This window comes from Mus musculus, chromosome 9 (assembly GCF_000001635.26).
Source record: "Mus musculus strain C57BL/6J chromosome 9, GRCm38.p6 C57BL/6J".
NCBI lineage: Eukaryota > Metazoa > Chordata > Mammalia > Rodentia > Muridae > Mus > Mus musculus.
Window position 1 is genome coordinate 121,705,593 of NC_000075.6, and position 20,526 is coordinate 121,726,118.

At 45.5% G+C, this 20,526-nt stretch overlaps 2 protein-coding genes across 21 annotated transcripts in view; both read left to right on the forward strand.

Moving 5' to 3' along the window:
- The first annotated feature begins 4,796 nt into the window (after positions 1–4,796).
- Ss18l2 (SS18, nBAF chromatin remodeling complex subunit like 2) lies at positions 4,797–7,329 on the forward strand. Its single transcript, NM_026794.2, has 3 exons — positions 4,797–4,879; positions 5,047–5,123; positions 6,973–7,329. Exons 1-3 carry the CDS (start codon positions 4,811–4,813, stop codon positions 7,058–7,060), a joined length of 234 nt encoding a protein of 77 aa, NP_081070.1. The 5' UTR covers positions 4,797–4,810; the 3' UTR covers positions 7,061–7,329.
- Positions 7,330–8,288: 959 nt separating this feature from the next.
- Positions 8,289–20,526, forward strand: part of Nktr (natural killer tumor recognition sequence) — a 42,962-nt gene continuing 30,724 nt past the window's right edge. For 3 of the 20 annotated variants that reach the window (XR_003947811.1, XR_003947812.1, XM_030244122.1), the window contains exons 1-2: positions 8,289–13,731; positions 13,832–13,953. Coding sequence is in view for 6 of the 20 variants with exons in the window: in XM_030244122.1 (XP_030099982.1) it covers positions 13,427–13,731; positions 13,832–13,953 (427 nt within the window). In the remaining 14 variants the exon portion in view is untranslated. Of the gene's footprint in view, positions 13,732–13,768; positions 13,954–20,526 lie in introns of those variants that run through there. The other 17 variants (XM_030244109.1, XM_011242939.3, XM_030244110.1 and 14 more) reach the window with 10 other exon arrangements.

Genomic DNA, 20,526 nt, shown 5'->3' on the forward strand with positions numbered 1-20,526 from the left:
AATTCTGGTGTTTAAACACGAGTTATGCTTCACAGAAGCATGGGTTCCAAAGAGAATTTACAGGAACAGTTGTCTTGGAGTTGGGGCTCAGGAAAAGCTTCTCCAAGTCTCAGGCCATTGGGCAAGGGAGAGTTTGTGTGTTTCAGAGACATTTGCTTGTGCACAGAACTCTGTGGGGCTGAGGATGTATCTCTGTTGATAGAATAACTGAACTACAAAACCCCGGGTCAGGCCTGTCACCCTCTTCATACATCAGAACTCCAGGCTTTCCTTGGAACGTCCCGGCTCTGGTTCTCAGGACCTCAGCTTCTCACTAATGTTACATCATCAGCTTCACGGATACTTCATTTTTATCCCTTGAGACAGGGTCTTGTGTATCCCAAGCTGACCTTGAATTCACTGTGTAGCAGGCTGACTCTGAAGGCTATCCTACAAACTCCATTTGCTGGGCGCTGGGATTACCGATGTGTGTGTGCTTCCACAGCAAGGTTGTGTGGCTCTGGAGCTCAACCCCAGGGCTTCCTGCCTTCTAGACAAGAGCACTACCCACTGGGCCACATCCCCAGTCCCAGCTCCCCTGATTCTGAGGCCAAGTGCAAGTCAGTGAACCCCAGAACTGGCTCCCCTGGTTCTCAGCCTCTGTCACCACATGAGCATGTTCCCCTCATAAACCACCATATAGTCAGAGAGAGCCTATCCATTCCATCTCTGCGGAGAAGCCTACAGTGGGTGCCAACCTAGCAGCTGGATAGACACGGTACATGGAGAGACCTGAGCTGAGTGAAGACTTCTAAACGACACTTCTCTGGTGGGTGGAAATGGAAGCAGGGCTTATGTAACCACAGACAAATTACAAAACGAACACAGGAAGACTTGTGACAGCCTAAGATAGCCTTTGGGCATTATTGTGTTCTGGTATTCAAGTCATGCCATGGTTCCCTCCCACACCAAGTCAGGGCTTGTCTGTAACAAGTCCCAACAAGGCTAGTTCATAACATTCACAAAGGAGAAAAACATGAAGGAGACCAACACCCTGTCCACTGTGTGCTCTGTCTACATAGAGGATATTTGGTATTAGACCTAGAAAACTCTAGATTTAGCAGTTGTGATGGTTTGTATATGCTCGACCCAGGAAGTGGCACTATTAGAAGGTGTGGCCCTGTGGGTGTGGGCTTTAAGATCCTCATCCTAGCTGCCTGGAAGCCAGTATTCTGCTAACAGCCTTCAGACGAAAATGTAAAACTCTCACCTCCTCCTGCACCATGCCTGCCTGGATGCTGCCATGTTCCGGCCTTGATGATAATGGACTGAACCTCTGAACCGGTAAGCCAACCTCAATTAAATGTTGTCCTTTATAAGACTTGCCTTTGCCATGGTGTCTGTTCACAGCAGTAAACCCCTAACTAAGACAGGAGTGTAGTGCCTCACACCTGTTATCAGTATTCACACCAGTATTCACACCAGTGTTCAGGAGGCTGGTAGAGGAGCCTTGCCATGGATCTGCGGCTACCCTGGGCGAAATAGTGAATCCTAGGCAAGCTTGAACAGAGACCCTATTTTAAAACAACAACAACAACAACAAAAACCAAGAGGACTGGAGAATTGGCTCAGGAATTCAGATCACCTTGTTCCTCTTGCAGAGGACCCGGGCTTTACTGTGTATGCTCACACAGTGGCTCACAAACATCTGTAAGTCCTAGATGACTTGACATCCTCCCCTGATAGCCACAGGCACCAGACAGGCACGTGGTGCACATACACATATGCAGGCAAAACATTCATCCACATACATCTAAACAAAATGTTTATAAAGCAAAAATACATCTAAACACAATGTTTATAAAGCAAAAATAAAGAACTTCAGGCTGGCATGTGGTGCCAGTGAGGGGATGTTTTCGAAGCATGCATGCATGGGAGTGTTTGTGGAGCATGCATGAGTGAAGCGTCGACCGACTTCTGTCCCCAGCACCGCAACCACATCTGGAGCCTCAGCACTCAAAAGATACAGATGGGAGAATCAGAAGCACAAGGTCATCGTTTGAGAGACACTGTCTTAAAACCAAAATAAATGAACAAGATCTTTTTTAATGTGACGAAGCCTTGGGATATTAGTATCTGAGACGTGAGTGATTTAGATAGAATGTTCCTTCACCTTCTGTCTGGCACACCTGGTGAGTCTTAGGCTCTACCATAGAATATAATGGGAAATGGGTAAGGTGTAGTGCCTAAGATCCCAGCCCACATCTACAATCACTGACCACTCATGGCCACTGTCCCCTCCGGAGGCTTTCCATTCCAAGCAAGCTTTTCAGCTCTCCACCCCCACTACCTCTACATCTCCACAGACAGCTTTCATGTCCAGTTATTTATAACTTTAGACATTTGATCTCTGCCCTCCCCTCCGGCTCATTTGCTTCCTCCCTCCTGCACTGTCCACCGTGCCTCTACTTTGTTCCATTCAGTAATTCTTTTTAAATGTCCACTTCGTTTCCCATGGGTTGGAAGTCCAGGGATGATCACATCTATCACACTGTTTCTGACACACTGACACCCTTGCGAGTCATCCTTCCGTCTACCACCAGTGTCCTCCCTGGCTGTAAATGCTGCCACACATGGATCTGTACACACACAATGCCAGCCTCAGTCAGGTCCTTTATGCACCCAGCAGGTGCCCAGTCAGTTCTCACCCAGCCTTCCCAACACCCAGTTCCAAATCTCCCTTGTGCCCTTCCCTTACCTCCCACTCTTTGACCCCTCTCTGCCCTCCCAGGCACCTCTGTCATTGAAGAACAAGTAACAATGAAAGTGATAGGCGTTAGTTGCTGGCAACTCTTTACCCAGCATCCTACATTTTCTTTATCCTCTTTGCAGCCTAACCTCCTGGGAAACTCAGTTAACGACTGAATATTCACTGCCTCTTCCCACCACGTCTAAGCACCCTGCAATTCTGACTTCTGCCTCTATGGCATCAAAGACCTAGTCTTACCTTGTCTGCTCAGCACTTGGTTACTCCTGAGTCACTCTTTTCTTTAAGTCCTACCCCCTCCCCCCAACACATACACACACACAGTTCCCTGGTTTTAGTCTCTTTCCCCTCCTATCTCTTCTGCAACTTCTTTTCCTCTGCATAAGGGAAACCACCACACTCTCCTTGGGCAGACTTATCTACCACATGATTGGAAGCAGTTTGCCCAAGTGATGTTTATCACAGCTCTGTCCCTCCAGACTTCATTCATGCTTCCAGACCCAAATACCCATGAACTTCAGTATTTTCACATGGGATAACCTCAGACTACATTTCTGTTGCCTTCGGTCCAGCTCCCCCTCCCCCACAGCATGTTCCCTGATTCCATAAATGGCATCATGAATCTCTCAGATGCCAAACCCAGAACTCCCACTCACCATCCCTAGTTCCTCCTGCATCTTCCTCTCCATTCAGTCACTGAGGCTGACCAGCTCTCCTTCCTCAAGTGTACATTTCTCTCACAGTATCCATCTCTTCTGGGCTGCTCACCCGCAGTCATCCTCTAACTGCTCTTCCTCGAACCCAACCTCCTTTCCACCTTCATCTTATCACTGCCAAGAAAGTTTTCAGGCATTACCAGTCTTCTGCCCAAGACCATCCGTAGTTCCCACTGCCTCCTGGAGAAAGTCCAGGATTGAGTCCTCCCAGCCCCCTGATATCCACACCTATACGCTGAGACTTCTTCCCCACCTCCCCCACACACACATCTGTGCCTATTTGACACCACCTCCTGCCGAAATCAGTCCTCCACTCTAAATGGGAATTACTGAGGGTAGAGTGGTACTAAGCAAGGTGTGCACCCTGCTCTTGATGACCCCACTCTGCCCATCCTGTCTTCTGTAGAATCTCTGGGAGGGACTGATGTGTGAACTTGAGAAGTAAGAATCTCTGAGTCCAACCCCACACAGACAGGTCACCCCAACTTCTCTTATTGGATCTTCATGCCTAGAATGAAGGGAAAGCTGCTGCCTTAAACACCTAAATGAGGGTGGGCAAACCCGTTCTAGGGCAGAGAAACAGAACTCCAGGGAGTTCTCTAGATCTTCCCTCTAAATGAAGGTGTAAGGTGATGGTCATCATTGGCAATAGGACTCGGGAAAATGCATCTATTTTCTGTTCTGTAAAGTGGAGAAAATGCTAGTACTTTTTAGGGTGGCAATAAGCAATACGACTTCATAGTAAATGTTTACTTCTGTGTTACACCTGTGTTTGCCACATGTATTTGAGTGCCTGTGCAGGCCCGAAGAGGGCATTAGATCTGCTGGAGCTTAAGTTACAGGTGGTTGTGAGCCACTCGAAATGGGGAGGTTGGGAATCAAACTCTGGTCCTCTGGAAGAGCAGGCAAGGGGGCTCTTAACCACTGACCCCGGCCTGATACGCTGGTTTTAAAATTTTTTTATTGCCTAGAAAGAATCTAGACACACTCATGTATCTTTCAGGATAAGAGAACAGCTAATATCAGTGCTTTCCGGTTTGATCTGACTGGAAGGAGCCTCTCAGTTCCCACTGTACTAGAACTAGAAGGGTTTGGGACAGGAGAGCCAGGCTGAGAAACCAGCCAGCTCTTGGCCATCAATCATCAGCAAAGTCCCGCCCCCAGAGTAGCGTCATAGACTCTGCAAGAGCAAGCAAGAGCTTGCTCGCGCGTCCAATCACAGGTGACGCCCCCGCGTCGCACCCAATCAGCGTCGAGTCTCTAACACCCCCGCCTCCACGCGGGGCGGTGTAGGCTTGCGTCAGCAGCGCGCGACTCGGGGGCTCCCGAGCTTTTTTTTTTTTGCAGCATGTCTGTCATCTTCGCTCCTGACTGGCTACGCGGCAAAGCCAAGGTCAATCAAGAGACAATCCAGCGGGTGAGCGACCGAGAGCCGGAGATTTGGTGCAGGAGCTTCCTGCAGGGGCCGGACCGTGGTGGGGACAGCCTGTGGGCCGGGGAAGGAATGGGAGCAGGGTCAGCTCGGCGCCTGCCCCGGACCTCCAGCTGAGAGCCCCCTGCATTTCTTCCTCGCCCGTCTTTCAGCTCCTGGAGGAGAATGACCAGCTGATCCGCTGTATCGTGGAGTATCAGAATAAGGGCCGAGCGAACGAGTGCGTCCAGTAAGTGCCACTGGGGACGCGCGGCAGCCTTGGGTGACAAACCGACGAGAAAGGGGAGGTGCGGAAGAGGTTACTTGGCTTGAGTGGTGCTGCATGCCTGTAATCTTTGCACTGGGCAGGTTGCGGCCGGAGGATGGCCTGTGCTCCGCCCTCTAAAGGTTATTTACTTACTACTCAAATCCATATTGACAGTTTATGGTAAGAACCTGGAGTTAGTCAGGGTTTCACACAAAGCCCTGTCAGCTGGTGACAGAGGAAAGTGTCTCAAAGCTAGGCTCCGTGAGAGCCTTGGTCTCTTTATTCGTGGATTTCACTTCCATCCCCCAAAAGTAATCAGGCCATTTTGTTAACCAGCACTCAGTCAGTCTGTGGGAGATACGACCAAAAAAGGGATTTCTACGTTAAACCAGATGTCGGAATGGGAAGAAACAGAATCTGAGACCCTTTTCTAAATTTGGTCCAAGAACTAGGTCCCATTTCTTATAGACAATGCGGTATCGTTACTTAAGTATTTTTAACACCCCCCCCCTTGCCTCTTAAAAAGTCACTTACAACCATTCTCTAAGCATCTTAATGGAACAGCAGAATTGCCATTTTGCGGTGTTTATGTTTGACTCCAGCATTTGAGGTTTGCCTTTTTACATTTTAAACACGTTCTCATGTTTAGAAAATGCCTGCAGACATGCTTTTTGGTATACTGACTCTTGTGCAAAGATACAAAGGTCCTACAAATTTATTCTGTTTCTTCACATTGTGAAGGTCGAACTTCTCAAGTCTAATGACTTCCTGAATGGGCAGCAATTGACAGTGGCTATGTCATGTGCTTACTTTGGTCATACAAGGGCCTCCTTTATTCTAATCCCCCCCACCCCCCACAAATGCACAAAGGTTTCCCTGTGTAGCCCTGGCTGTCCCAGTACTTGCTCTGTAGTCCAGGTTGACTGTGAAGTCAGAAATTCCCACTGCCTCTGCCTCCCATGTGCTGGGACTAAGATGTACCACCACACCCAGCAGTGGTACTACAGACAAGGAGGCATTGTATGGTGAATAGGAAACACGAGATTCCTACTCTCTGTGGAGCTGACATTCTAGACTCTAGTACCAGAGTGGAGAAATAAAATAGACATGTAAGAATATGTGCTTTAAATGGAATAAAGGCAGGGCATGCCTGTCATGTATAGGAAGCCCTGGGTTCACTTTCTAGCACTGCAGAAATCAGGTAGGGTAAGTAGAAGACAGGGTGCAGAGTGTCCTTCATGAGGTAACATTGAGAGAAGCCTGAGCCCCAGAAATAAATAAGGCAGGCCAAAGGTGCTGGATATCCTCAGGCATACCGAGGAGGCCCCTGTGTTCAGATCTCAGTGAAGGGAAAGCCACAGGAGATGAGGACACAGAAGTGACTAGAGACCCCGTCACATAAGACCTTGTAGGAATGTGATGGCATCTTTAAGGGTTTTAGAACAGTTACATTCCAGGATCCTGATTTAAACTGCTGTCATCACTCCAGCTCTGTAGAATACAGCGGGGCTGCAATATAGGAGATGAGGAGACTGCTGTTGTAGTCCAGGCCAAAAAGGCATAGTTGTTTGATCTCGAGGGGCAGATGTGGGAGTGAAAATGGCCGAGATTCTAAGTTTAACGAGGTTGGGAAAGCCTGGTGTGGTGGTATACTTGGGGAGCCAGAGACAGATGGATCTCCTGACTTTGAAGACAGCCAAGGCTATAGTAAGACCATTTGGTTGATGACCTGTGACACTGAGTCAGAGGGAAAGCTGTTCTGCCTCAGTGGGTTTAATTAGTCTGCCTGGTGAATAAAAACAAGCATCTAATTTCTGTTTTTCACCCATAGGTATCAGCATGTGTTACATAGAAATCTCATTTATTTAGCTACCATCGCAGACGCCAACACAAGCAGTCTCACAAAGGCAGTGGAGTAGTTTTCCAGAAGGCTGTAATGAGGACTGATTGGAACCCATCTCCTGGGAATCAGAGAGCTGCTCAGAACATGGGCAAAAAGTCCCATTCATTTTAGACTGTGAAGAAACTCGCTACCAACTCTACTGTATTCTGACTATAAATATTTATTAATAAAACAGATCCCACGGTAGAACCTGAGGACCTGCGAGGACCTGAGGTGTATGACAGCGGTGTCATTGTCAACAATAGTGATTATCTGATGACATGTAATAAATGATACACGTCCGTCCTCAGTGTCCCATGTCAACTAATTACATCTTCACACAGCCCTATTTTCTCCTTTCTTTCACCTCTTTTCTTCTCCTTAAATAGTTATAAACTGTTAAAGTCTCTTTTCAGGGAGAGAAGTTGAAATAAGTACTCCTGCTAGAGGCCCACGCAAAGGGTGCATTCAATGCTGAGAGGCAAAAGGAAGGAAAAAATAACAACCAGCCCCAGGCACACCTAGGAGGTGTAGGCAGGACGTCAAGTCAATCGGGCTACATGAGCCCCCCCAAAAAGGAAAAATGTTTTTGTTAGCATATATATAATAGCTTAATGACATTTTCACACATGTATATAATGTGTCTGGTCACATTCACCCCCATTACTCACTCTTGTTCCCTTCCTGCTTAAAATCTTGATACACAACATGGATGCAATGTAAAGATACTTTGCTTTTATACTGTGAAACCAGCCAGCCATAAAGGAAAGACCGTATCTGCTTGCTTTCAGTTGCTGTCATACAACACCATGATGACAAGCATCTTGTAGAGGAAAGAGCTGTTTGGCTTAAATGTCTTGATCACAGTCCATCATGCAGGGAAGTCAGGACAAGAAGGGGGGTGGGGGGGGGCTGTAACTGAAGCAGAGCCCATGGAAGACACTGGCTTACTCTTCTTTGTTGAAAAGATTGAAAATCTGTTAATTGTTCAGCCCTTGGGGCTGGATATCTCAGTGATCCCAATCTTGCACTGAAGGCCTGGGAGATTCCTGGAGAGCTGAGGGTCTTCAGTCTGTGTAGGAATCCCAGATAAGTTGGTTCTAATACCAACCAACACCGTAATGACTCAGGGACAGGATGAATGAACTTGACAGTAAGAGCACAGCAGGCAGAAATAAGGTTTCCTTCCATGGTGCCAGCAGAAAGTGTGGCTCAGTTTAGGGTTAGTCTTTGGCTTTCACATAACCCAGGAAAACCCCTTATAAAAATGCCAGCAGCATGCCGGTCGTCGTGGCGCACGCCTTTTATCCCAGCACTTGGGAGGCAGAGGCAGGCGGATTTCTGAGTTTGAGGCCAGCCTGGTCTACAGAGTAAGTTCCAGGACAGCCAGGGAAACACAAAGAGAAACCCTGTCTCGAAAATACAAAAAGGATGCCAGCAGCTTAGACTTTAGTAGGTTCCAGATGCATTAAGTTGACAACCAGAATAGACCACCACCATGATTCTACACACAGGAAGTGTAAGTGTGGATGTACAAAGTGGGTATAAAGAATGAGGGAAGGGGCTGGAGAGATGGCTCAGTAGTTAAGAGTACTGACTGCTCTTCCAGAGGTCCTGAGTTCAAATCCCAGCAACCACATGGTGGCTCACAACCATCTGTAATGGGATCTGATGCCCTCTTCTGGTATGTGTGAAGACAGCAACAGTGTCCTCATACATATAAAATAAATAAACCTTAAAAATAAATAAAATATTGGGGCTGGCGAGATGGCTCAGTGGTTAAGAGCACTGACAGAACTTCCAGAGTTCAAATCCCAGCAACCACATGGTGGCTCAAAAAACCACCTGTAATGAGATCTGACGCCCTCTTCTGGTGTGTCTGAAGTCAGCTACAGTGTACTTATGTATAATAAATCTTTGGGCCGGAGCAAGCAGGGACTGAGTGAGCAGGGCCGACCGGAGCAAGCCCGGTTGACTGGAGTGAGCAGAGGTCCTAAAATTAAATTCTCAACAACCACATGAAGGCTCACAACCATCTGTGTACTCACATGCATAAAAAAAGAAAGAAAGAAAGAAAGAAAGAAAGAAAGAAAGAAAGAAAGAGAAAGAAAGAGAATGAGGGAGATGTATTCTTCCAGATAACAAACTTTTGGAGTTGATTGATGATAGCTACAACCAAAGGTGAGCGTACATCATACCACTTAACTGCACTTAAAGATGATTTTTAAATGGTAAAGATTATATTATGCAAACCTTACAGTTTTATAAAGGCAGGGTGGCACGGATAATGGTATGAGGTCAGAGAACCAAGCAACTCATGGGTTAAAAAGATAGTCTTTAACAAAGGGCCATTTGTTTAAGCCCAGGTAGGGTTCCAAGATGTGAATTCCACCACACCTGAAACAGGAAGACTGGATTTAAACTTAAAAGGAGAAACTCAAATTCCCAGATGCAAACAGAGAAAGTTTTCATGAACTTGAAGTCTACACATCCGTTTCTCTCCCCTTCCCTTGTCTGTCCTCTTCTGCCTCTCTCCCCTTCTCCCTCTGTTTTCTGGTGTTGCAGATAGAACCCAGGGCATGTTTTGTTCCACTGAGCTACATCCCCAGCTTCTAGGGAATTCTGAGTGCAGAAGCACAAACTGAAGGAAGTAACCACGAAAAGTAGGATCAACTGACCACCAGAATAAGACACTTACCAGGGCTAGCTAGCCTTTGCAACAAACAGAGACCATTACAGAAAACCACAACTTGTCAAAACTCAGGGTTATAGAGTCCAGTCCCAACAGATCTACAAAACAATTGCACCTAAGCTCAGGGAATATTTCCTGTAGAGGGGGCAAAAAGATTGCAAGAGCCAGAGAATCAGGGAGTTTGCTGTGAGATTTTGTCTCCTAGTAATGTCAGAGGCTACACCCATAAGTTTCACCAACTTGAATGCTTAAACCATGAGCTGAGCAAGGACAATAGGGATACCAAACTGGAGGCCTCAACTCTACACAAAGAACTACTAGCAACTAAGGAGTGTTGAGAGTGGGAGAAACAGTCTTCCCCAGGGAACAGCAATTGGTCATCCAACACCAGTCCTGGAAACACACAAAGAACATGCAGCCTGAGCAGGTTGTGCTTAGCGGTGTATATTTATGTATAGATACATATAGACATGTAGACACGATGCATTTATCCCCCAAAATGAAACTAGTGTTTAAAGACTTACAGAAGTATTGTAATTCCTACAAACAATTTTCAGCTCTAGGAAGTAACATTTTCTTTCATTGATAACAGAATTTGTAAAAATGAAATAAAAACCTTTGACAGAAGACAGTCAAAAGCAATGAAAAGCCAGGGCCAAGACCATGAGAAAGTATTTGGTAGAGTATGTAACAAGAGTTATGTTCAGAACATGTATTTTCCTAATGAAACATTTATATCCTGATCTCTTCACATTTCATAGACCAGGGGCTGTATTTAAAAGGTGAACAAAATTCTGGTTGTGACAGAAAGGCCAAGACAGAAACAGTTGTCCCAACAGCACTGAATCCAAACCTACTAGGTTTGGTATTTATTTTTGTTTTTGTTTTTACTTCTTGCTTATTTTAAAACTTTGTGTATGCACTTTCATGAGTTTATGTGCACCATGTCTGTGCCTGGGAGGGCTAGAGCACTGCATCAGAATCTGGAGGTTAGAGGTGGTTGTGTGCCACTTGGTGTGGGTGCTAGAAACAATGTAAGTCCTTGTGATGGTTTGTATATCCTTGGACCAGGGAGTGGCACCATCTGAAGTTGTGGCCTTGTTGGAATAGGTGTGACCTGGTTGGAATGGGTGTGTCACTGTGGGTGTGGGTATAAGATCCTCACCCTAGCCGGGCGGTGGTGGCACACGCCTTTAATCCCAGCACTCGGGAGGCAGAGGCAGGCGGATTTCTGAGTTCGAGGCCAGCCGGGTCTACAGAGTGAGTTCCAGGACAGCCAGAGCTATACAGAGAAACCCTGTCTCGAAAAACAAAACAAAACAAAACAAAAACAACAACAAAAAAAAGATCCTCACCCTAGTTGCCTGGAAGTCAGTCTTCCACTAGCAGCCTTTGGATGAAGAAGTAGAACTCTCAGCTCTACCTGCACCATGCCTGCCTGGATACTGCCATGCACCCACTTTGATGATGATGGACTGAACTTCTGAATCTGTAAGCCAGCCCCAATTAAATGTTGTTTTATTAATACTTGCCTTGGTCATGGTGTCTGTTCACAGCAGTAAAACCCTAACTAATACAGTCCTCTGCAAGAACAGAAAGCACTCTTATTTTAAACACAGATTTGTGTTGGTACTATTTTTTTGAGTTACTTTATTGGGGTCTTAGATCTACTTCCCTTCCAACCCTTATTCCACCCTGATCTCTTCCAACTCCCCAACGCTAGGTAGGAAGGAAAGAAAGAGAGGAAATGAGGCACAGACCTCTTTAGATTATTTCCTGCTGACTGGGGATGTTGAGTTACTTGAGGCAAGTCCAATCTTCATGGTCAGGATATCTCCAATTTCTTCTCATCTCTTTGCTCACGAACACTTGGCAAAACTCCAGGAGAAGCAGCATTCCCAGAGCGCCCCACCTCATCTCAGGACTCTGGTTCATACCCTTGGAAGCATCCCTAGACTTCTGAATGTAAACTATCTACAGCTGGCAAAAGCATGCCCCTGCCAGTGCACTTGGCAAATCATAATCACCTGCTGTGGAGTAGTCTCTTATCCCACACCTGGGGTTAAATAAAGACATTCACACAATTATAACTGGGTTTTCTAAGAAACCAAAATTCTCACTATAGAGTCTCTCTTTGTGGTCTTTCCTGGAACTCTCTGTGTAGACAGACTGGCCTTTGAGTCACAAAGAGCAACCTGTCTTTGCCTACTAAGTGCTGGGTGCTGTGATTAAAGGTGCGTGCCACTATACCCATCGTAAGTGAGGACTCAACAGCTGAGCCATCTCTCCAAACACAGAGACAACATAGTAGAACCGATTTAAGCTTATCCCGGCTTATAAATAAATGAGTGGAGGGTAACTCCTAATGTACTCTTCTAACTGCTGTCCTGGCTACCTCCCTTGGGTGTACCCCAGATATGGACTGTTTTTTCTGGCTGTGTGCTCATCCTTTGCCTCCCCCCATGGGGGCTTCCTCTCTCCCATTCCTCCTTCTACACTTGGTCTCTCTTTTCTCCTTACTCTTCCCACCCAGGTAACTCAAAATCCACCTACCTCGAATCCCTCCAGTAATTGGCTGTAGCCAATTTTATTTAACCAACAGTTTTAAATTAAGGAACAAGGTACAAAAGCTTGGAAAGACGGTAAGTCACTCGTAGGTTTAGGTTTTTGGATATGGAATTTTGCTTTATGTAACAGACCCAACCTCAACACTGATTGTGATTAAAATTTTCTACAACAGCACATTTTTTAAAAAAGATTTATTTATTATATGTAAGTACACTGTAGCTGTCTTCAGACACTCCAGAAGAGGGCATCAGATTTCATTATGGATGGTTGTGAGCCACCATGTGGTTGCTGGGATTTGAACTCGGGACCTTCAGAAGAGCAGTCGGCGCTCTTAACCACTGAGCCATCTCGCCAGCCCCAACAGCACATTCTTATTGTGTACCTTTTGTTTTGAGACAGGATCTACCTAGCCCTGACTGGCCAGGAAGACAATATGTAGAACTGACTGACCTCAGACTGAGAGCCACCTACCTCTGCCTCTCGAGCCGCTGGGATTAAAGGCTGTGTATTATTGCTCACAGACTTTCCTTTTGTAAGGTTTTACTTTCTGTTTTGCCTGCATGTATGTCTGGGCACCATGTGCATGCTTGGTGTCCACGGAGGTCAGGGGAGCGCGATGGAAACCCTGAAACGAGATGGTTGTAAGCCACCATGCGGTTATTGAGCTGGGCTTTGAACCAGGTCCAATGCAAAAGCGGCCTCTAGACCATCTTAACTGCTAGACCATCGCTCCTGTCAACTGGTTTGGTTTCTTCACAGGTCTCAGGTATCTCAGGCTGACCTTGAACTTCTGAATCTCCTGCCTTTACCCACCAAGCGCTGGTGCGCAGGTGTAAACGCTACGGTTTGTGTTTTGCTTCGGGGTTTTGTTGTTGCCTTGATTTTTGTTTCCTTTCGTTGTATTTCTGAGAAAGCCTCAAGTGACCCAGGCTGGCCTCGAGCCGGCGGCCAGCCTCGTCTCACCCTGGCGGGCAAGGGAGGCACATCTGGCTCCATCTGGTCCTCGATTCTTTTAACGCGAGACAAACAGCGTGACCGCATCAACCACGAGAGAGAACAGGTCACCCGCCACGTCGGCCGGAAGCCTGGGATTCACCCTGCGTTCATCCACTGGCCACGCAATCAGAAATCTCGCGGTGCTGCATGAGTGAGCCGTGGTTGACAGCTCGCACACGTCTGCGCACTCGGGATTGGACAGGGGATCCTGAGGGGCGGGGCACGAGAGCCCTGGCGCGGACCGCCTACTCCGACCCCACACCCCGCTCGGCGGCGAGACGAACTCTCGCGACGCTTGCGTCCGGCCTCGCGAGCTCTGGCGTGGCGCTCGCCGGCTGGCCCTCACGGGGAAGAGGTGGCGTTCCGTTGGTGACGTTAGGCTCCGGCGGCGCCGGCAGGGCGTTCTCCGGAGCTGTGCGGCCAGGTGAGAAGCTCGACGGGAGCGCGGGTAGCCGCGGCTGGGGTGGGCGGGCGGGCGGGTGGGCAGGGTGGGGCGGCCTCTCGTCGGCCGCGTCCCTGTCAGGCGGGCCGGGCCCCGCCCCGCCCGGCCGCCCGCCTGCCCTCAGCGCCCTCCTCCCTGTCCGCAGCTCGCCGCCGTCCCGCTGCTGCGCTCGCGATGGGCGCCCAGGACCGGCCGCAGTGTCACTTCGACATCGAGATCAACCGGGAACCGGGTGAGCGGGGCGGGCCCCTCTGTGGGCCCGGGTCGGGGTGGAAGTGGACGCGGCGGAGCCGGAGCCGGAGCCGGGCGGGGGCGGGGCGGGGCGGGCTCGGCCGGCCAGAGCTGCGGAGCCGCCGCGGTCACGAGCCGGCCAGCTGCCCTCCGCTGTCCCTCGGGAGCCTTCCCGAGAATGTACTGGCTCCGGGAGACGTGGCTGGAGAGGAGAGACTGAAGGGCTTGTGCGGGTTCTGTAGCCCCGGGATTGCTCCTAGGCTGCGGCCGCGATGTTTGGTTTTTTTTTTTTTTTTTTTGGAAGTCCAGTGTGCAGCCATTCATTAATCCCGAGGCGTCGACGTCTCTGTGTGCAGAGAGGTGGCTGCTGCACACATCGGTGCGCACACATGTAAAGGTCGCGTGTGTATCGAGCAGGAACATGTGTACGGATGCGCGGTTCTCAACCGACAGGGATCTTAACTGGAGGTGTGTGGTGTGCGCCACGTCTTAGGTCGCAGTGGACTCGCAGGAGAGCTGCTTGTCCTGGGCTCTGGAAGGGCAGCAGTGACTAAAGCAGGGCTGCTGCTTCTTTTATGTTGACGTCCTGGGGGAAAGAGGCAGGAAGTGAAGGGGTAAAAACCGCATTCCCTCCAGTAGTGCTGTTTTAGTCAGGCGGTGAGCGAGAAAGGCCATCTTGAGAAGATGACATTTGAGTAGGTGCGAAGCCGAACCTGTGGAGGGACGCCTTTGAGAACTGTGCTTGGTAGTGGCAGCCAACGGTTAGCTTGGGTTCTGAGACAGCGCTTGTGTTTCTTGAGGGAAAGCGAAGGTCCCGGTCTGGCTGGAGTAGAGGGAACAGAATAAGGAAAACTCAGGCTCTAGGATAAAAGGAAGACGGTGACGGTTCTGAACAAAGGATTGGAGCGATCTTAAACGTTCTGTTTTTCTCATCTAACATTTCGACCCTGACTGTAGCTGCAGTTTATTTAGCATTTACCAAACTTACTCTGGAGATTTTTCACGGATTTTTTTTTTTTTTTTGCAAAACTAATGTATTAACATACTCAGAAAGTAATAGGAATATAACTGGGAAGTATTTTCCTCGAATAACCAAGGACCTGACTTTGATCCCCAACACCACAGATGGATGTCAGTCTTGAAAAGAATGTACTTAACATGGCTATACATCTTCGTTTAATGTCTTTTTTTTTTCAGGCGTCTTCTATTTTTAACCTTTTAAATTTTGTTTTGTTTTTGTATTTCAAGACAGGGTTTTTCTGTGTAGACCAGGCTGTCGTAGAACTCAAAGAGAACCGAGTGCTGGGATAAAAGGTGTCCACCACTATTGCCCCACTTATTTTTAAGAATCAGCCAGAAGCAGTGGGAGAGTGCTTGTCTGGGAAGAGTGCTTGCCTGTTGTATTGTTGGCTCCAAGTTCAATTTCCAGCGTCACAAATAAAAGTATCTGATTTAGATTTACTTTGATAAGCAGAGGTGATGCAGAAATCAAGATGTACTGTTAAGGATTAAGTATGTACTTTCAGTTACCATGAGTACAAATACAAAACAGATTTTCTTTTGAATTATAAAACTGTTGGATGACTGCAAATGCAGATTTAAAAGGGGGACAACCTTTACATTGTATAACAGGTTTCCTGTATGAATCCAGTAAATTGTTCCTATTGGAAGTCATTCTGTTGTTATCCTGTAATATTTGGTGGTTATTAAGGTTCTTAACATAGGCTCTAATTTCTTTGATTAATACAGGATTATTCATTCACATGTATGTTATTTAATTGATTTATTATTGGTGGTTTGTGGCTTTTAAGAAGCTGATGTATTTATTTATCTAACTTGTCAGGTTTATGTGCTAGGATTGTTTTCCTAGTATGTAGTGATAGCTGATCTTTCACCCCTGATGGAAAATATGTTGTTTATCGCTCTAATGGTAGCATGAACTTGGGAGAGCAGGGCCTAAAAATAGAGTGGGCCAAGACTCCTGCATTTATTTATTTATTTATTTATTTCGAGACAGGGTTTCTCTGTGTAGCCCTGGCTGTCCTGGAACTCACTCTGTAGACCAGGCTGGCCTCGAACTCAGAAATCCACTTACCTCTGCCTCCCAAGTGCTGGGATTAAAGGCGTGCGCCACCACCCCCGGCTGTTGACTCCTGATTTATTCAACACATCAGACAATTTAAACTCCCAAGGATTAAGAAGAGTCACCTGCTTAAAGTCACAATGACAAGCAGAACATGGCAAAAACATTTTTTTCAGAGAGGCATATAGACAACAGCCAGTTGTAATGAATGAGCTAAAGTAAACTGTCCGACTGCCACAGCTGGGAGGGCCAGGAAAGCACATTCCAGGAACAAGTCCATGCTTTTGAAGAAACTGAGGTCACAGGACTCTTGTTTTCTTGGATTTTTCTCACAAGCATTCATAATTCCCTCTGTTCTTTCACTATTTGGACAATGTGTGCCTGTTGTCTTTTATTCCTCTTAATCTACCATTAATCTATCATTTTTTTAAGAACCAGATTTTAGTGTCTTAGACTGTTATTGTCCTCTTTTCAGCTTTATCAATTTCAGGGATTTTTGTTTGTTTGTTTGTCTGTTTGTTAGTTTTTATCATTTCCTTCTAATGTTTGATTTGGTTTTATTTTTTTATTATAATTTCTTTTTTAAATGTTATGTGCATTAGTGTTTTGCCTGAATGTATGTGTGAAAGAGTTGAGTCTTCTAGGACTGAAATTAGAGATAGTTGAGAGCCACCATGTTACTGCTGGGAATTGAACTCAGGTCCTCTGGAAGAGCAGCCAGTGTTCTTTTTTTTTTTTTTTTGGTTTTTCGAGACAGGGTTTCTCTGTGTAGCCCTGGCTGTCCTGGAACTCACTTAGTAGACCAGGCTGGCCTCGAACTCAGAAATCCACCTGCCTCTGCCTCCCGAGTGCTGGGATTAAAGGCGTGCGCCACCACGCCCAGCACAGCCAGTGTTCTTAACCACTGAGAAATATCTCCAGTTCCATGATTCCTTTTCTAATATAAAGGATTAATTATATGTTTACATGGGAAGTTTAAATGTATCCTATAAATTTTGATACTCATTTTCTTCAAGTTCAAAATATCTAACTTTTCTCAAGATTGTCTTTAACTCATGAATTTACAAATATTTTTATTTCTAAGTACAGATTAAACATTTTTTATCCAGAATGCTCAAAATGAAAAAGAATTCAGAGATCACATTTTATTTTAAATTTTGGAAACCTTTGCATATATTAAATAAAGATGTTTTGGAGAATATGCATATGACATGAGGGTAATTTTTGTATTGGTAACCACCAATGCAAAAATTCTGTGGGAGGGGGTGGTGGTGGGGGGTGTTGTGACTGCTACTGTATCAGGTAGAAATTTTTCACTTGTGGTATCATGTGAAAATGAAAGAACTGGACTCTTTTGAATAGGATACTTAACTTTTTATTCCACTCCTATCCTTTTTTTCTTTTTTGAGATAGGGTCTTTCTATGAAGTTCTGGCTGTCCAGGAACTCAATATGTAGACTAGGCTGGCCTTGAATTCACAGAGATCCTCTGCCTTTTGAGTGCCGAAAGCAAATTTTAAAATAAGGTACTTTAAGATCACAAATGACTTTTTTTTTTTTTTTTTTTGGACCACCTCTGTCCTTTAGGTTTAACTACTTTAGACATTATTTCTGTGTTTGGAATTGCCTTTTCATTTTGTTGTGAGATCAGGTCTCGCTGTTTCTCAGGCTAGCCTTAAATTTCTTAAGGCCAATGTGTTGTTCTCTTAATATACATCTTTTTTTTTCCTGATGTATGTCCAAGGGCATTACATCATGACTCTTTACTTTGAAGTACTTTAGTGTGCATGTCTAAGTCTGGGACTATTCTGCCAGGTGTGTGTCCTACAACCCTAATAGCTGAGAGGACGAGGACCAGAGCTCAGAGCAATTGTTCCTACTCTGGCCTTGTGCATACTGGTTTAGCATTCTACCAGCTACAATCCTAGCCCCAAGATGATTTTTTTAACGAGTTTTTTTGCTTTAGGTTTTTTTTTTTTGTTTTTTGTGGACCCAAGAGAAGTATCATAAATCCTTGGCAGTTTATCAGGATGGATAAAAATGGGGATATGATTAAAAGGGATGTTCTACTTTTCTATTTAAGATTCACAAAATACTAATTAAAATCTGTCTGTAGAAAACAGTGGAAGTATTTTAAATTTTTATTAAGAAATTAAGGGGTAATTATGTCAGGCATGTGTGTGTGTTGCTTGTGACCTTCGTCATGACATCGGTCTTTCTGTGGCTCTAGAGACAGTAGTGTGGTAGTTTGTTCACCTTCGTATCTACTCTAAGCGTTAGACTCACTCAGGGTAGATGTGTCGGACCAGATTTGTACTAGGAGAACAGAAATGTCCCTCGCATCTCAGCCTTATTACTAGACATATATGATCTCCACTCTTTAACTGCTCGTGAATTAAATATGAAGTAGAAACTGTGTTGAAGAGAGTTACTAAGTAATATAACTTTGAGAATAGAGTATGGTTTTGTATCATGAATTTAGTGGGATGTATTAATAACAGCACAATTAGGCAGACTTGTTATAACATAGTCAGCCAGGGAAACCAATGGGGGAGTAAACATCCCATGTTTACTGTCCTAGCAGTTATTGAAGAAGGATTTTCTATTACGTTTACTTATTTAATGTGTATGAGTACATGCATGTGGAGATCAGAAGAAAAAATAAGTAGGGGAGTGGGTTCTCCTTTGACAGTGTGGAACCTGGAGATCAAACTCAGACTATCAGGTTTGGCAGCAAGCACTTTGACTTGCTGAGACATCTCAACAGCCCCTCTTTTAGTTTCTTAAGAAGTTAGCCTGGAAGCCGGGCATGGTGGCGCACACCTTTAATCCCAGCACTCGGGAGGCAGAGGCAGGCGGATTTCTGAGTTCGAGGCCAGCCTGGTCTACAAAGTGAGTTCCAGGACAGCCAGGGCTATACAGAGAAACCTTGTCTCAAAAAACCAAAAAAATAAAAATTAAAAAAAAAAAAAAGAAGAAGAAGAAGTTAGCCTGGACTAGAAGATTGTAGGTTTAAGGTTTTCCTGAACTACAAATTGAGTTCATGGCCAGTCTGAGCAACTTAATGGAGACCACATCTCAAAAAGTATAGAGGGCAGGAGCTAATTGGCTAGTCTTAAAGGCTAATGAAGAACTTTTTATTGTTTTTGTATTTTGTGTGTTTGTTTATAGAAAAGCATATGATTGTGACCTTGAAGCCCACCTCAGCCATTTCAGGAGTTTATAAAGATTGATGCCGATATTTTTATTGCACTGGTATTTCCATGTTTCCGATGTTATAGGTATTCTTGAAATATTCTGACATGTATTTATGCACATTGGTCATTTATTACCTAAAAGTTTTTCTTTTTTGTTTTCTTTCTCCATCCTTTTCTTCAAAAAACAGCTACAGCTTTGAATTTGTTTTAGAAATTGATTTAGTTGGAGATTAGACTTAGAGTGTTGACATAAGGAAGTTTCCTTCCATGATGGGCAGTAATGATCCCACTCTTATTCATGATAGTTATCTGTAGTGCAGCCAAGAAGACAGTAGGATAGCTAGAAATATATTAAAACTTTAAGCCGGGCATGGTGGCGCACGCCTTTAATCCCAGCACTTGGGAGGCAGAGGCAGGTGGATTTCTGAGTTCGAGGCCAGCCTGGTCTACAAAGTGAGCTCCAGGGCTGTACAGAGAAACCCTGTCTCGAAAAAACAACAACAACAACAAAAACAAAAACAAAACTTTAGTGATAACAGTAGAACTTGGTTTGTGTTTGTTCTAAACGTGGCTCATGCTTGGTCTACAATAATTTTGATTTATCCCCTCCAACCCCCTTCTCTCTTTGGTTTTGGTTTTTCAAGCAGGGTTTCTCTGTGTGACAGCCTTGACTGTCCTGGTCTTACTGTGTAAACAGGCTGGAGTTGAACACATTGAGATCAGTCTGTCTCTGCTGGGATTAAAGATTAAAGGCATGAGCCTCCATGCCAGGCGCTTATTCTGACTCTTTAAGGAAAATGTCTAAAAGGGAAAGGGTTTTGTAGACTGAAGGAGGAAATGGAGTTAGGAGAGAATTGGAAACTGAAACTTCATTTCTTCGGGGCAGGTGAAATGGCTCAGTGGGAGAAGGTACTTGTTGCTGAGCTGACCCTCTGAATGTGATCCCTGGTACCACATAGTGGGAGGGGAAAACTCATTCTGGCAAGTTGTCTTCTGAATTCAACACATATTCTGTAGTACATGGGGAGCCACCTACCCCAAGGAAAAGGAAATGTAATAAACCTAAATAATTCTTGAAGCAGGTTTATACAGTCAGAACTGTTTTTATAATACTAAAATAGGATTTGCTCTCACAGGGAAATCTCACTTCACTGACCTGAGCACTAATGGAATGGGTGCTTGAGTATTGTGTCATAAAAAAATGTCTTAAGTTTCGATTTATATATGCAATTAACAAGTGTAACCCATAAACAACAGCTTAGTAACTTTTAACAGTTCGAAAGAATCTTGAAACC